Genomic DNA, 18,070 nt, shown 5'->3' on the forward strand with positions numbered 1-18,070 from the left:
TCACAATGTGTTGCACAGACTTTCAGGGGATCCCTGACCCCCGCTGAGGACCAGGGCAAGAAGTCCGTCTCTAGATGACACCCTCTCCCGTGTCTCACTTGTTGGTTTTACTCCAACAAAACAAAAGCTGGTCCTCCTCCCTCACCCTTCAGTGGGCGGTATCCCAGCTTCTACCCCAGCTCCCAGCCACCTTCACCCCCCACCCCAGGCCCCCTGGCTCAGTGCCCACTCCAAGCCGCAAACCTTGGAGAGGAGATGAATACAGCACCTGTCCGGCATTTGAGGGCTAAAAAAGAAAAAGAAAAACTGACTCAACTTTAAAAAAAATCAGAAGGAATCATCCTCCAGGCCAAACGCCATAATTCATGGGGCTCTTATTCACTGAGTGGGACTAAATGATATTTACAGCCAAGAGGCCCTGGACTCACCGAGATGAGCCATCCAGGAGTTGCCCAAACTCTGGCAGCAGGGTGGAGAGGGCAGGGGCAACCCAGGGCCGGGAGATCAGACAACTGGCAGGGGAAGATTTTACTGTTGTTCACAGATGATGGGATTTTTCCCCCGCTTAATGTTAAGTGTAATTTTGGAATTTTAGTACATGTTCCTGGGAAAATGATAACTTCAAACAATTGTTTCCTTGAGGCCAATTATGTGCTTGGAATTGGGCTATTTGCTGTGGGTGGTGCCCATTCATTCATTCATTCATTCAAGGTTTATTAGGTGCCTTCTTTATATGAGAACCTGTTCCGGACACCCGGGATACAGCCACGAACAAGGCAACAGAGGTTCCTGTCTTAATGAAGCTTATAGTCTTGGCAGGAGAGACAGATAACACAAAATGAACAATAAACAGATGTTGGGTGGTAATGTGTGCTGAGAAGAAAGTCAAAGCAGGTGGGGGCTGGAGAGGGCTGGGCACTATTTTAGTGAGTGTTCAGAGTAGAGGCCTGAAGGAGTGAGGTTTGGGGAGGGTCCCAGGAAGGGAGGAGGGCCATCCACCAGGTGGCCAGTCTTGTTTGGGTTGGGACAGCCCAGCAAGACTAATGACCCACAGGGCCAGTCCCCACAACTGGGGGTTTCTGGATGACAAGTTTGCTGAAGGCCCCCAGTCCTCTGCTGGAACTTTTCCTGGGGCACATAGGTCCTTCCTGGCCGTGGCCTTGGGCCTCCCTGCCAAGCCAAAAGCACCCCCAGGGCTGTTTCTTCCTCATCCTTACCCCTCCCTATTGTACCTATGCTTTGCAGAGCCCAAAAACTTCTGCTGAAAGCTGGATGAAGTTGGCAATATTTCAAGACATTGACTTTTAGGAAGGTTATACTATTTGCTATAGACTGAATGTGTTCCCCTAAATTAATATGTTGAAATCCTAACACCCAGTGTGATGGTATGAGGAGGTGGGGCCTTTGGGAGGTAATTAGATCATGAGGGTGGAGTCCTAATGAATGGGATTAGTGCCTTTATATGAGAGCCAGAGAGCTCCCTCACCCCTTCTGCCATGTGAGGACACAGCAAGAAGACAGTTTTCTATGAACCAGGAAGCAGGCTCTTACCAGAACCCAGCCAAGCTGCAGCTTTGATCTCTTACTTCCCAGGCTCCAGAACTGTGAGAAGTAAATTTCTGTTGTTTGTAAGCAACCCAGTCTACAGTATTTTTGTTAAAACAACCTGAAGGGACTAAGACGCTCTTAGAAGAAATATAGGGCATAGAGGGAAAAAGCTAAATGGCACCAGGAGGAAACAATCAGATAAATCCAGAATGTGGGACATTTTATAAGACAACTGGCTTGGTCTCTTCACAAATATCAATGCAATGAAAAATAAGAGGATGGGAGAACTGTTCTAGATTAAAAGGAACATACAACCAAATGGATGTGTACTCCATGAGTGGACCCTGCTTTGAACAGGTGAACTGTAAAAGATACTTTAGGGACCTTTGGGGGAATTTCAACAGACTGGGTTTCAAATGGTATTCAGAAATTATTGTTAATTTTCTTAGGTGTGATAACAATATTTGCAGTTAGGAGAATATTCCTTTATTTTGGACATGATGTTGGTGTGTGGACATGACAGGTAATGATGTCCATAATTTACTCTGAAATTCTTCATAAAGTAAATAAGTAAATAAAACCTAAACTTTCTAAGGTTCAGAATGGCTCAAGGGAAGAGAATGAGATGCCCCAGGGAACACGGCTCACCTTCCTGGGCTTGGCTGGGCCCCAAATGCTTGACAAACCCCAGGGTGTGCACTTCCTGTGGGTTTAGGAAGGGAATGTGCAGCAGCACCTGGCACATAGTAGGTGCTTAACCGAAGTTGAATGAATGAATGGATGGTCTTTGTGGGATTCATCTCCTAGGATGGGTTCTGGCTGATCACCACCCCCCTCCCACGTTTACATCCACTGTCCTTCAAACTCATCACAAGACAATTAAAAACATGGGCAGACTGTCAAGGATCACCTTTGAGGGAAGTTCCTGGGAGGGTCCTCTGAGGTCTCCCTGGATGATTCCAAGCATCGCCGCCATCACCTCTCTCCAAACCCCTTCAGCATCTCCTGGAGGCCTCCTTGTGGAGCTCAGCTACTTCTGTAGCCCCACCGTTCAGGTCAAAAGTCCGTTGCTCATAATCATTTAATCATGAACGTCTGGCCTGCTGGTCCCTAATTATGTCATCGAATCAGGTGCTGCATGGTAAACAGCCCTATTCCCCTTAAGGCTCCCAAGTCAGGTGAGACACATTATAGGTACCCAATAAGAACTTGGTATCCTAAATAATAATAATAATTAATAAAAATAATAAGATGTAACATTTATTCAGCACTTACTGTTTCCAAGTGTCATGCTAACTGTTTAACAAAAGTTCTTTCTTTAATTCTCCTAAAAAGCCTGTTTTTGTTTTTGTTTTTATTTGCGGTACGCGGGCCTCTCACTGTTGTGGCCTCTCCCGTTGCGGAGCACAGGCTCCGGACGCGCAGGCTCAGCGGCCATGGCTCACAGGCCCAGCCGCTCCGCGGCATGTGGGATCTTCCCGGACCGGGGCACAAACCCGTGTCTCCTGCATTGGCAGGCGGACTCTCAACCACTGCGTCACCAGGGAAGCCCATGTTTTGGTATTTTTTACTTTAATTCTGACCCCCATTTTGCAGACCGGTTCCTAGTTTCACCATTAGGAAGTGGCAGTGCCAGTATTCAAACTCCGGTTGCCTCATTCCTGCTTCTCTCCCAGGAACAATGTTTAGGCCACATCTTCTGTGGTCCTCGAAGGCTCAGGATTCCTTAGTCGTGGGGCTGGTGAATACTTGAGGACAGCTGGGAAAGCCCTGAGCCCCCAGGGCCCAAGAGCTGCAACTCCGGTTATTGTGTTTGTTCCTGACCAAGCTGCATGTTGAAATGATTATCCAGAATAATAGCTCGTGCCCCTTCTTTCACAATCCTCAGAGGCAACCCACAGGATGGTTGAAAGTCGGACAGGTTGATGTGTCACCTTTTATGGAAGTGCCTGGGAGGACCCTTTCCCAGAGGCCAGCCTGCAGAGGTGAGTACCCTGGTTGCAGACACTCCCCTTCAGCCAGGAAAATGTTCAGGTCCCCTGGCTTTCTTGTCAGTCATTAGGGGTTCCTGGCAGGTCCCCACTAATATCTGAGCTCGGATAGACCATTTCTCATCTTTGCTCCTCTCTCAGGGCCGATAGCCCATCCATCTCCCCATCAGCGGAGGCTGATATTAGATAAAGACCAGTTGTCACTGGTGGGCTCCGCCCCGATGTTCTTCCCCTGAAGGCATCCTCTCAACAGGTGTCTGGTGACACAGGACCCATGAGGTCCTGCCTGCCTCACAGATGTTAGGTTCCAGCCACAAAACCAAAAAAAAAAAAAAAAAAAAAACCTGGGGTGGGAAAGAAGGATCCAGATTTCACTGAAAATGAGGCTTTTCAGGGTTGCTGACTAAGGAGTTTTCTTTCCAAACATCTGAAAGTGCAAACAGATTGTAAATTAAGAGGGAGTTACAAGATAGTAGCTGAAGGGAAACAACGCCTCCCTGCTCTCTGGTTGTGGCTGGTGTGGCACTGATGGGACCCAGGCGGCCAAGAAAGGTGATTAGCCCGGCGGGTGGGTGGGATGGGGCCAGGGTGCTGGGGACAGTGCTCAGGCCTCTTCCTTGAGCCAAGGGGGAGTAGCTTGTTCTGACAGGAGGTAGAACACTGGTCTGTGTCTTCTCTTGCGCCAATGAATTAGTGATTCCCACCCAGATCAAAGTTCAGGCTCCCAAGGCAACTCAGCAAAAATAAAGTGAAACAAATTATAACCCGTTCAAACCAGGCTTCTCATGACCAAAGGATGAAGCCAGGAGTTGGACGGCCCTTGAGTCACACTTCTCTGCTCCTTCTGAGTAAAAATACTGATTTCAGTGAAAGGTTTTCATTCAGCTGAGGCTTGAATTTATAATGGGAGGAGAGCCCCTGGCATAGCTGTCTCTGGCAGTAATCCTGCTGGGTTTGGGGTACTGGGGTCATGATGGGGCGCCTGGACCCAGAGCGGAAAAGTCAAGAGCAATTCCCCCTGCCATGACCACACCACCTCCAGACGCAACGCAGAAGCACTGCTTTGGAGAACAGAACAGGAAAAGAGGGGTGGAGAGTGGGAGGACTGTTGAAAGCCCAGAGCCGGCTGGGCAAGTTTCAACGTGGAGCAAGCCTTCAGGTTCCCTTGTCGTGCCACTGAGTTCAGTAACTATCAGCATGACACCCCCTTTCAGGGATATCAAGCTCTGTCTGAAGCCCCTCAGTGTGCTCGTCTGAGCCCCTCTGAGTACACCCAGGCCTTGCTCAGAGGCTGACTGTCCAGCACCATCCACTGAGGGCCCCCTCTGGGGAAAGGTCGGGATTCTGGGTTTGGGAACCTCCTACAGAGCTGTGTGCTTTCCAAACGGGGCTTGCCTGGCGGTGTGAGCTGTGCCCCAGGGGCGGCCGAGATACCCCCATGTCCAGTCCCTACTTGCTGCTTGCACAAGGCAGGAATCGAGGCCAAACCAAAACAAAACAGACAGCTTTGGGCAAAATGGAAACCCCACAGGGTTGGTGTTGGCATTGGGGCGTGGCTTCAGAGCTTGGAGAATCGAGTTGGTGATGAATGGCATAGGGTATCTCGGAAAAATTCAGACAGGACTTGAGGTAGGGCTCATAATACTTGCAGGCAAAGGCACACACAGCACAGGTTCTGGAAGGATCCCTCCATTTCACCGAGGGGTTCAGTGTTAACAGGTTCAGGAAGAAAACAAGGTGAAAGTCCGTCCACCTGCCAGGCCCTGTGCCAGAAACCACGGGCCCAACCAGAGCCAGACATGGTCCTACCCTCAAGAAGCTCACGGCCTGAGGGAGAAAGGAGCAAACCGGTCCTCATGAAGCAAGGCCACAGGTGCCTTGACAGCCCTCATCACGCTGTGAAGCGTTCAGCCTCTGGCGTCAGACGGACCTGGCTTCTAGACTCTTCTGCTTCCTGGCTGAGTGATCTTGGGGAAGTTGCACAATGTTCCAGGTCTTGGTTTCCTCCGCAGCAAACTGGGGGTGAGTACAGTTCAGGTACCTCCTAGGGTTCCGGGGAGGATTCAGAGACTGAGCGTGTGCAAAGCACGTGCCTGGCCCACGGTGGTGCTCCTAATAATGCAGAGAAGCTCGTTTGATGATAATAATGTAAACCTAGTATTATCAGAGAAGCTTGCCAAGCACCCAGGGTGGCTGGAGACCAGTCGTCTGCTGTTCGGGGCGGGCCGGGGGGGTGGTCCAGAAGGGCTCCCAGAGGGTGATGCTGGCCGCATGGTGAGGAAGAGCGACCCTGGGAGGGGGCGTTTGGGTCCCGGAGAGCAGCCGGCAGTCCCGGCGGAGCCCACTGCGCGGGCGACAGAGCCCCCAGGTGCTCTGTGACGTGCCAAGGAGTTAAGACTTTGTCGGGAGGGTGAAGGGCTCCTGGGGAGGCTTTCTGACGAGAGAAGAGCGCTCTGCCGTCAGCAGAAGATTAGATGGGAAAGAAGGCAAGGCGGGGAGCGTCAGCGTGCGCTGTAACAGTGGGCGCGTAAAGGACTCTGGGGGCCTGAAGACGGAGGAGATAGGGATGTAGGAGGCGTCGCTGGTAGGACTCCAGAACCGACAGGATCAGGGGTGAGCAGGGGAGCGGGCCAAGAGCGAGCATGGAGTTTGGCCACCAAGGCCAGGGGCGGGGGTGTGGAGGCAGGGAAGCGCAGGGCTGTGTGGCACACGGGCTTCAGTGCAGGGGTCTGTGGGCCGCCTGGGTGGGGCCGATGGGGCCATCAAATCCTGGTGCGGAGCTGGGGGAGGGGCAAGGGTAAGGATCTCCAGCAAGACTCTTGGTTACCTGTTTGGGCTGAGGAGCCATATGGGAAACACTATGCAGGTGACCAGAGTAGCCCCTTTCCTGAGGCAGACACAGCGCCGATGACATTCTCACCCGCTGACCCTTGTGATTTTTCGCGACCCTCGTCACTGACCCCCAGGAGGGAGATGACAACACCGGAGAGGCGCATGAGCGTGATCAAAAGGTGAGTCCAGAGGTGAAGCCAAAGGAGCCAATGTCACCGTTCACAGTCAAGTTCAGGATATAGATAAGGGGTCTGTCGTCCTTAAATCCTGATTTTGGAAAACTGAAGGAAGGGAACAGTTCTTGAAAGAGGTAAATTTAAAGTAAAATAAAAGATTATTATATAAAGTGATATGAATGCTATCCCCAGAGATAGTCCCCCTGAAAAGATGAGGTCAAGTGAAGGGCAACTGAGGCATGAGGTACTCGGAGGGCAACCTGAGGTTTGTGGACGTTGGGTGGACTTTCTGACTTTACTGTCAGGAAGACAATCATTTTTCCCACCATCCGCCTTTTATCTGCATCATCAGCGATGGAGTACTGACCTGGATGAGTGATGATAATACAAAAGTATTTATTGAGTTCTTACTACGTGCCAGTGACTCTATGGATTAGCCTCATTTAACCTCGCATCCTGAGTAGATGTCTTTTTTTTTTTTTTTTGCGGTACGCGGGCCTCTCACCATTGTGGCCTCTCCCGTTGTGGAGCACAGGCTCCGGATGCGCAGGCTCAGCGGCCATGGCTCACGGGCCCAGCCGCTCCGCCACACGTGGGATCTTCCCAGACAGGGGCACAAACCCGCGTCCCCTGCATCGGCAGGCGGACTCTCAACCACTGCGCCACCAGGGAAGCCCGAGGAGATGTCATTTTATCTCCTACTAGTTTTATCACCCTTATGCTTCTTTGGGCTTCCACCAGGGAAGCCCGAGGAGATGTCATTTTATCTCCTACTAGTTTTATCACCCTTATGCTTCTTTGGGAGCACTAGGGCAGACATTATCAAGCTGGATGAGGAATTGGGGATCATGTGTAGAAATGCTCAGGGTACCCACAAATTGCCACAGGCAGAGTGTGAGGGATTCAGCAAGGCTTCGCCTGTTCTTAGGATCCGTGGGCACGATAGAGAAACGTGGGTGTCACTGTGCTGGGAAGATGTGTGCTGAGTCTTCCTGGCTCTCTGCGAGGGGAGTTGCAGGGATCTGTACTGGTCAACATCTGGGTCGGTGATCTGGATCATAAAGGTTATTTATCAATCTGCGGATGACAAAACTGAGGAAGGAGTTTCCTACATGCTAGATGGTACAATAAAGACTTGATGAGAGGGACAGGCTGAAGTGATCATCCAAAGCTAACAAAATAAAGTCGTAAAAGGACAAATGTAGAACTCTGTTTTCAGATCTAAAAACTCAAGTGCGCAAGTAGATGATAGAGAAAATCTGGCTTGATGGCAGTTATGGGGGAAAAGGCTGTTTATACAATTTAAAGAGGCAACATTATTGCCCTATACAATAATGTAATTGTAGGCTAACTTTTTTTTTTTTTTTTTTTTTTTTGCGGTATACGGGCCTCCCACTGTCGCGGCCTCTCCCGCTGCGGAACACAGGCTCCGGACGTGCAGGCCCAGCGGCCATGGCTCACGGGTCCAGCCGCTGAGCGGCATGTGGGATCCTCCCGGACCGGGGCACGAACACGCGTCTCCTGCATCGGCAGGCAGACTCTCAACCACTGCGCCACCAGGGAAGCCCTGTAGGCTAACTTTTTAAAAAGTGTCTGAAGTTAAATATGAGCCCCTTGCTAGTGATGAAGCAATATCTGGCCCAGTCTCAGGAGTACATTTTAAGAGGAACTTTGGTAAACTGGAACAATGTCCAGGGAAGGATGACATATATGGGAAAGGCCTGGAAACCATGTCATCATGGGAGACCTTGTAGAAGAAGGGGACAGGGAACATGATAGTGGTCTTCAGTATTTATGGTAAAGGGATTAGGTCTATCCCGTGAAGCTTGAGAGGGGATGGCTTGAACCAACAGGAGGTTATGGGGAGCCAGGCTTCCACTCAGTAGAAGTCCTAAGAATCAGTTCTGGCCAACAACGCTTGTGTCTTGGGGGGCAAGCGACCTTGTGAGATTCTGAGCACACATGAGGTCCCTGCAAATGTTCAGGCAAAGGCTGGACTGGCTGCCCATTCAGAGGGGAGATGCAGGAGGGTGTAAATGAAAAGACCGAGAATCAGGAAGCTGGATTCATGTCCTGCCTCTGGTTATAGATGAGTAATGCTGTGAAAGCCAATTTCCTTTTCCAGGCTTCAGTTTCTTCAGCTCTGGAAGTTTAATCATCATTGGCTTTCGATGTTTGGTGGCAATGGAACCCTTTTATCAAATGAAATCTTCTGCAAATCCCCCTGCTCCCCATGTAAGCCCAGTGTGTTACTAGTGGACACCCCCATGACTGCAGGGCTGAGCCCTCCTGCAGTGCTGCTCCTGGGAGTGGTTTGCAAAGCACTGGGCCAGCTGAACTTTCAGTCCTAAAATTCTGATTCTCTAAGGTTTCTTCCTACTTTAGCTTTTGATTCTATAGATTCCAGCCCCTCATTTTATGCATCAAGTACCTGTGACTTAGAAAAGGGGTTTATCCAAGATCTTACAGCTGACCGGTGGCAGAGCTATACTTAGAACACACAACTCCTAGCTTAATCCGCTGCCCCTTCTACCTCACCAGGAGGCTCCCTACTTCCACCCATGATTTGTCTTAGCATCTGTGTCCCTAGAAGGTCCCGGTAAACCTGAGCTGCCCCCTATTGATTCTTTCCCCCCTTGGAAAAACACCAGGAAGGCAACAGATCCTGTTTGAGGCATTGCTGCAGCGTGAGACAACGATCCCAGATTTCATTTCACTGTGTATTATTTTAGCTCCATGAAATACTGTTTGTATGGACTGAGAAGTGAAAAACAGGAGTGACTCAGGCTTCCGGTTGTCCTACATGATCTGTTCTCTCCTTCCTTACTACTAGAGTCCCTTTTAGATGGCCACCCAGAATAAAGGTATTCCCCAGTCTCTTTTGCAGCTAGATGTGGCATTGCAACTAAGTTCTGGCCAATAGGTTGGAATTAGAGAGACTTATGGAAAGTGTCCTTAGCAGGAAGGAGCATGCCCTTCGCCCGTGATGGATGGAATGCAGACTTGGTGGCTGGACCCCCAGCAGCCACTGTGGACCATAAGCTAGAAACCACGTGTTGATAAGGGTGGAACAGGATGGTAAGCGCTTGCATCTCTGATGAGCTTATGAAGCCTCTTTACCAGCCCCAGACTGTTTCCTCATGTTTTACAGGCAAGAGAAGTAAACTCCTAACGTTGAAGCCACCATTACCATTTTCCATCAGCTCTGTCATTGAATGTAAGAACAGCGTTATTTCATACATCGCTATGAAAAAGAAACCACTGCCAAATTAAACAGCTACCCCATCCAGCTAACCCATTCCAATTTCAGAGAAGTTCAAATGTAGCAAAAGGATGAGTCTTATTACATGAAACGCAGTATTTTTGGTTTTTGTTACTCATAGCCAAGCCTAATCCTGTTTCAAGAAACACGAGGGAGCAAAAAGACAAGTTCTAAATAAAGAGCATGACAATCATGTAGAGGGAAGAACAAGTCTCTATAAAAGAATGACTCATAAAAATAGTGGTGACACATGACTCAATTTAGGGAAGTTTCTCCTATAACTTCCCAGTCTGGCTTGAATTAACTGAGGAATTATGTATGGCTATTTGGATTTGGCCATCACGTGAGATGAGACTCCAGGGGATGAGTGGGCTGGTTTTAAGATATCAAAGACCCAAAGGGGATTGCTAGGCCGGTCTCCATTGTGTGTGATTTGGTTTTAGGGTCTCTGACTCCTCGGTTTCTTCTCCCCAACTCTGCAGGGTCCTCCTGGCTGACTTTGAGAAGGACAAATGGGCAGCTGCTGGAGAAGCAGCTGATGACCAAGACAAGCTTGCAGCCAACAGGCTCTCCCTTAGCTGAGATTCGCATGGAGATGCTCACGGCTTTTCCCGCACCAGCCCTGCTACTGCTTTCCAGTGTAATTTGAACCTTGATCTGGTGCAAAGCTGAGCACTTTTGGTCCTCAGCACTAGAGCCCTGAACTTAAGCTATGACAACCTAGTATTAATGTACCTGAGCGATTAAAACATCAAAGGCCAATATGACACACGAAAGGGAAAGGGAAATCTGGCTTATTGAAAAGTGGTTATAAGATGGACTATCCACTTTGTGTGTCATTAAAGCAGGGGCACTTTCATGAGAAATGTCCACTTGATCACTTTTAAATTATAACAGAATAACTTATTTTAATTGATCCTATCTCCTGTGACTGCTTCTTGAATCTACCAGGACACCAGGGGCCTTTATAGATTTTGCGGATTCTATGCTCTGGCTATCGTTTATTGACGGTCTCCTCATGTGATAAATGTTTTACATTATTATTTAACACATCAACCCCACAGGTAGGTGGTATCATTCCCATTTTTAAAGATAATATAACTGTGGCTCAGGGAAGTTGATTAACTTTCTCATGGTATCACACACAGCTAATAAATGGGCTCTGAACCTAGGTGGATGAAGGCTACGATTATCATTTAGTTGTAATGAACTGTAGAAGCAGCCCTTTAAGCTTCAGTTACTGAAACATGTAAAGGTCTGCTGAGGAATACTTTTATCCTTCCATTCAGAAGGTCCACTGGGCACTGAAGACTTGTGACTATTCTGAAGGAAAGCCTTCTCTGGAAAAAAAAAAAAAAAGTTGGGGAAACGGCAGGAGATGGACTGGATAAGCATTCTTGCTCCAGGCCTTACTTAAATTACACTCAGGTAACTGTTCCAATGGCCCGTGTAATAACCTGGCAACACAGGAATCTCTGTCAATGACAGAGGTACAGAAGAGTTCCAATGGAACATTCCCATAGCCGATGAGGTGTACTACTGTTGGGCTGATTGCCTGTTTTTACTGAAATACGTCATGTGACTTTTTGCTGAAGCAACATCTAATCTAATCACAATATTTTAAAAGTGCTTTTAAGAAATTTTCTGCTCACCTTAATTTCATGCATACATTTCCTTGGGAAGAAAAAAAATTCCCTACAAATCCCTATTTAACTTTGCCAATTCTGATGAAGATACATTATAATGATCATGGGAATTTCTTGTATGATCTCGTGTTCTACATAAAAACAGCTCAGCTACTTAAAGGGTTGATTCAAATTCTTATGGGTGAGAATCTAATTCTTCTTGGTTTTAATAAACTGGAAGCCCTACCAAATGATTTCCTCTGGATTGAAACACATTAAGATGAAATAAAACTTAATGTTCAAATTCATTACATTTTCCCTCAGATACCAAAGTACAGACACCAGACCAAACTTCTTTTAAATTATTTTATTTTTGTGTAAGCTAAAAGGAAATTTACACACTGAAATCTCAAAAGACCTTGGGCATGCACATTAACCTTGTTAGAGGTTCCTCTACATGTCTCTTTTTTTCCATAGGAATTTCCCCAAACATTTAAAACCCATAGTTTTTACCGTATATACAGCCTAAACCATAGCAATCTATGATTATGTCATTTTACACTGTGCAAAATCCTCAAAAAATAGTGGTATGATAGAACAAAAAAAATCAGTAACAAGTAAATTTCATGGTAAGACATTCATGTAATTTGGTCCTTCTCTAAACCAAACTGATTTAAAACAGACAGACACAATCTCTTTAAACCCCTTCAATCAAGTTCTGACAATGATCCATACCCTAGAACAAAAGAGCAATCGATGAAAGTACCTTGCAAAAGGTCAAACAGCAACAGGCCAGACTGAAAAGATTAAAAAAGAGCACAAAAATGGTAACAAAAGCCAGATCTGAAACAAACCCACCACACATAAAATTAAAAAAAAAAATTTAAACAGGGACTTGGAGCTTATTTATGAGAGCAAAAGTAATTCAGTGTATGATGTGAAAAATTAATAGGACAGTCAATGCAATCTGAAAAGACAGAAGGGGATTTCAGACAGTGGAGATTTGACTTTTTAGTTTTCATTTTTTTATTTCAAAAGTTTTGTAAGAAGGACACCACCAGTGTATTTCACAAAGACATAAATGTATACACCCCAGCAACACAAAAAGAATAAATCTTCAAAAATGTTCACCCCGATTATTTACATTTGTTTCTAATATAAATTTAGGACTTCAGTATGTAAATAAATATACATTACTATGTATACCTTTCTAGTGCGGCTTACCAACCAATCAGCTGAACTTTAAGTTTTTTGTGTGTGGTTTTTTTTTAATTAGAGCAGGTATGCTTTTGATGGTGGGGAAGGGCTGGAGGGAAGGAAAAGCAACTGAAACCGTCCAGTTCACCTCAGTTATCAGTCTGCCTTCTCCTGGGAGCCTGTGGAAGGTGTCAAGGTGGTTGGGAACATCAGCACCTTGGCATGCATGAACGTCAGGTCAGGGAGGCGGGCGATCACCTCGATGGCTTCCTCACTCAGGTGCTCTTCTCTTTTCGGTTTCCTGTTGACAAATGAGAAAAGAGAAGTGTGTTAAAGTGACTTTTGCTGTAGGTCAAACGGGAGAAAATCTACTCTCAAGGTAGACAGCAATCTGTGGGGACTTGAGTTATCTTTCCCTCTGCCAGTCCCTGAACCTCATAATACCTTTGTGTTGAGTGCTTCCTGTGCCAGAGGTCAAATCTCTTACAAAGATTCACACCGAATTTATGTATGTTCATTACAGTTAGGCATGTACATAGACATTCACATGTACCTATGCACAGCTCGCAGCTCTATTTAAGCTTAGAAGCATCTACCTAGGCATACTTTTAAAATGTTACTAGGGAACTCCCTGGTGGTCCAGTGGTTAGGATTCCGTGCTTCCACTGCAGAGGTCACGTGTTCGATCCCTGGTCGGGGAACGAAGATCCTGCATGCTGTGTGGCACAGCCAAAAAAAGTTACAAAGCAGAAATATAACGCTGAAGCCCTAGTTGATAACACTCTGCCCAACTGGATTTCCCCCTTCCCGCTGAGAAACTACCAAAGTTGCCTTAACATAAAGCAAAGTATGTCTGGCACAGTCCTTGTAAGTCATTTTAACCTCAGGCTTTCTTCAACCCCAAAGGGGAATTCTAAGACAGAAAGCCCTCAGCTCAAAAACACCCAGCCTCTGCCCCACTGGGATGCAGACAGATGGTAGGTCCAAAGGCCGCAGCACTAGGGCCAGCTACTCATGCCGAGAATGCACACGGGCAGGAAGGACTAAGGGAGAGGGGAAATCTCGAAATCTGTTGGGTCCTATAGATGAAATGCCCCTAATATAAGAAGTGAGCAGTGTGGCGACACAGAGAGGAAGAGCTCCTGCTGACCCGGGTCTTCCCAGCAGGTGAGCCACAGAAAATGTCAACTGAGCCTCAAATGGGGCTCAAATTGAGCACATGATTGTAATCCGATCTTTATTTTTTCTAGGATGTTAAATATACTGAAAGATAGCTGCAGTCATAAAGATATTAATTTTAGATCAAAGTAATTTAAAATTGTTGACTCTAAAAGGCCAAATTCTCTTTTATGGTAAATGATAGTTGGTACTCTATTAGGTGTGACACAAGTTATTTCTTCCACCTAAGTATTTTCTTTGTTCTTGGGATGAGGTGCAGGAGGTCAGGAGATGAAACAAGAAAGAAAAGATAGATGCAGGTCTTTGTTTTATACCTGGACTTTTGTGTTGTTACCACATTTAAGTTCAGGCTGAAATAAAAAGATCTTACGGAAAGACTGAAAAACCAAATATCAGACTTTTAGGACCAAAGTTCTTCAATATGGGGATCAGCTTCAGGCACACTGAAACCATCAGTAGATCAACCAATACTGAACTCAGTTCCACGGTTTCTCAGAAGAATGGAATAGCACTCCAAATATTTTCCGATTAAAATCTACATTTTTAATTGCACTTAAATCATGGTAAAACTATTAAGTGGATGGTTGATGGGAAGTTGCCTATCTGCCTCATTCCAAAATAAAACCAGATAGTTCACTTTTTAGTCTCAAAGTGAAAAACTGGAAGACTACATGGGAAAGGGCAGCCTCTCACCATGGTCAGTCTTAGCATCAGTCACGATGGGGTCAACCAGACATTATGTGTCTTCTGATGCGATACAACACCTATGATGTATTCCAGCCAAAAGGTTTTACCTGAATCCATCAAACCTTTAGATATAATGTCCAGTTTACAGGAAATAAGGGGAATAGAGAAATATTTGAAAACTACTTGAAGGAAGCAAATGGACAAATCCAGAGACTGGGACGTTCCGCAGGACAAGTGGACCGATCTTCTCAACAAGCTAGTGTTATTAAACTGAAAAGCAAACAGAAGGGATGGGGGTATATATACTAGTTTAAAAGTGACTTAGCCATAGCAGCTAGGTACAATAGTCCTAGATTGGATGTTGATTTGGAGAAAGCAGAGAGAAAGGACATTGTTGGGGAATTTGAATACATATAGCCTGGGTATTAGATGAAATGAAAATTTACTGATATCAGTAGATGGAGACCACTGACTGCAAGGGAAGGCTCAATTCCGTATAGACTATAAAATCTCCTTTTTGGTTAAAACAACACCCATATGTGTATATGTGCAAAGATAAAGATCTGAAAGAATATGCACTAAGGAGTTATAGTGATCTGACTGGTAAGAATGTGATACTTTCATTAAAAATTTTTTGTCTATTTTCTAACTTTCTACTCTTACTGCTTCTGTAAAGATAAAAAATTATTAAAAAACAGTAACCAGTAAAATCTCACCTAAATGGACTTCTCATTTGTGGAGTGCAGTTGGGGTGTGGGGAAGGAGAACAAAGAAGAAGTTTTCACCCAAGGAATGGTTGGTAAATATTATTCTAGAGTTTCTACCAATTGCCTTATTTCAGAGACACTACTTGAAGGCTGTCTGAAGTTGTATTTAAAAATAAGAAAAAGTTTACATAGTTCATAGTTTGTGCATTTATCTGTAGTCGCTATGCGTTGATATGATCTAGTTTTCTTAGAATGTAAGAAAGAAGAAAATGCTTGAGAGGAATTTGAAAATAAAAAGTTACATCATGACCTTTCCTCGAAGCCAAAGACAGTGACCTAATTTTGATTTATACTCTCCCTAGTTAAGATTTATCCTTTTGGCCAATGAAGTACAATTAAGAGTTCAGAAATAAACCCATACATTTATGGTTAAACTGATTTTCAACAAGAGGGAAATGGGGCAGGAACAGTCTTTTCAACAACCAGTGCTGGTACAACTGGATATCCACGTGCAAAAGAATGAAGTTGGACCCCTACCTTACACCATATTCAAAAATTAATTCAAAGTATATCAAAGGTCTAAATATAAGAGTTGAAACTTTAAAACTTTTAAAAGAAAACCTAGGTGTAACCCTTCCTGACCTTGAAGTAGGCAATGGTTTCTTAGATATGACACCTAAGGCACAAGCAATGAAATATATATGTACATATTTATGTACACACATATATATCTATATATAGAGATATATACACATATATGCATGTATGTAGGGCTTCATCAAAATTAAGAAACTTTTGTGTTTCACAGGACACTACCAAGAAAGTGAAAAAACAGCCTGCAGAATGAGATAAAATATTTGCATATCCTGTATCTGATAAAGGTCTAGTATGCAGAATATGTAAAGAGTTCTTAACAACAACACAACTTCCCTAAAGAAGAGATACAACTGGTCAATAAGCACCTGAAAAACTGCTCAATATCATTGGCCATCAGGGAAATGTAAATCAAAATGACAATGAGATATCACTTCATACCCATTGGGATGACTATAACCAAAAGACAGTAACAAGCCTTGTGAGAATGTGGCGACATTGGAACCCTCAAACTTTATTGGTGGAAATGCAAAATGGGGCCACTGCTTTGGAAAACAGTTTGGTAGTTCTTCAAAAAATTAAGCAGTGTTACCACATGACCCAGAAGTTCCACTCCCAAGGAAATTGAAAGCATTTGTCCACACAAAAACTTGTACATGAATGTTCATGGCAGCATTACTCATAACAGTCAAAAAGTGAAAACAACCCAAATGTCCTTTAATTGATTAATGGGATAAGCAAAATGTGGTACAGCCACACAATGGAATATTATGCAGCCATAAAAAGGAATAGAAAGTGCCAATACATGCAACAACTTGGCTGAGCTTTAAAACATTATGCTAGCTGAAAGAAGCCAGACACAAAAGGCTATATAATGTATTATTCTGTTAGTATGAAATAACCAGAATATGCAAATCCATAGAGATAGAAGGCAGATTAATAGCTGCCAGGGGCTGGGAAAACTGGCATATAGGGAGTGACTGCTAATGGGTACGGGGTTTCTTTCGGGGATGATAAAAATCTTCTGGAATTAGATAGTGATGTTCTGGAATTAGATAGTGATGTTCTGGAATTAGATAGTAATGTTCTGGAATTAGCGGTAATGGTTGCACAACCTTGCGAATATACTAAAAGCCACTGAATTGTACACTTGACAAGGGTGAATTTCATGGCATGTGAATTATATCTCAATTAAAAGTTCAAAAAAAAGAAAAGAAAAAACCATGCATGACTTTTGGCAACTAGTCCTCTGGCCTGTATAATCTTCAGTTAGAGGTCTGTGGCTACTAACTAGCTGGCTACCCACTGATTAAGATTAGGAAGTAATTTTTCTCTGTATTAGAAAAGGTAAGCAAGAAGATGGAACTATTTTAAAACTGAGAACTTGCATTTCTTTAAAATAAGAAGTCACTTTCACAACCTATGTTTAGAAAGTGAAGAGCACATGTACTTTCTCTTACATATGCAAAGGCATTTGGAAAAGAGTATGGGATGTTGTTTGTTACATGGCAAATTTCCTCTACCTAGACCACTGTTTCTTAACCTTTTCTTACCCTACAGTTCCTCAGTGCTTTTTCACTCTATCTTCTGTGTATTGACAAAAGCCAAGATTTTGCTGAGGTGTACACTTTAAATTTTATTTTATTCAAAAACAAAAACAAAAAATGAAGCAAAACCAAAAAACAGCAAAGATGCTTAAAATTCCTTTAGAATTATGCCACCCCGCCTTTCTCTTCCCTGTACAACTGAGAATAACTCATGGGAGCATTTTACAGTATTATCTTCTAATTATAAGACTTGTGAATATTTGCACTTCTCACCACTTCCAAATAGTTAATTCCTCCAAAGAGAAAACACAAAGTTGACAACTTGTTTTCTTTGCAATTTATTTTCTTTTAAATGTGAAGCTGGACAGGTACCAGAGACTAATTCAATGCAGTTACAACACTGACCCCAGGATACACACTATAGTTTCAGTTCATTCCATAATAGTACAGAATAAGAGAAAAAATGAAAATAAAGTGGTAGGAGGTGGAAGAGTGCCCTAGTGTACAGAATGTTTTAAAGGTGAGTTGAAAAGTTAGGAGAGCAAGCAAGTTAACAATGTGGCTTAGAGCTCCTCCTACTGGCACAAAGAATGAATTCTCACCACCGGGACTTTCAACACTACTACAGTTCACTCACTGAGACTGCAGAGGGAAAAAGGTGAGGAAACGCTAGGACTGTCCTCAGAAAAAGTTGTCCAAAAAGTAGCGGGAGAAAGCCCAAATGA

General features: G+C 44.7%; 1 protein-coding gene across 4 annotated transcripts in view; it reads right to left on the minus strand.

Moving 5' to 3' along the window:
- Nucleotides 1-11,786: 11,786 nt before the first annotated feature.
- The window catches only part of AFTPH (aftiphilin), a 64,715-nt gene continuing 58,431 nt past the window's right edge, over nucleotides 11,787-18,070 (minus strand). For 3 of the 4 annotated variants that reach the window (XM_081254524.1, XM_081254522.1, XM_081254523.1), the window contains one exon: nucleotides 11,787-12,932. In XM_081254524.1, the coding sequence (XP_081110650.1) occupies nucleotides 12,903-12,932 (30 nt within the window). In that variant the 3' untranslated portion in view covers nucleotides 11,787-12,902. The remainder of the gene's footprint in view (nucleotides 12,933-18,070) is intronic. The other variant, XR_014017484.1, reaches the window with a different exon arrangement.

The sequence above is a fragment of the Mesoplodon bidens genome (genome assembly GCF_964165515.1).
Source record: "Mesoplodon bidens genome assembly, chromosome: 14".
NCBI lineage: Eukaryota > Metazoa > Chordata > Mammalia > Artiodactyla > Ziphiidae > Mesoplodon > Mesoplodon bidens.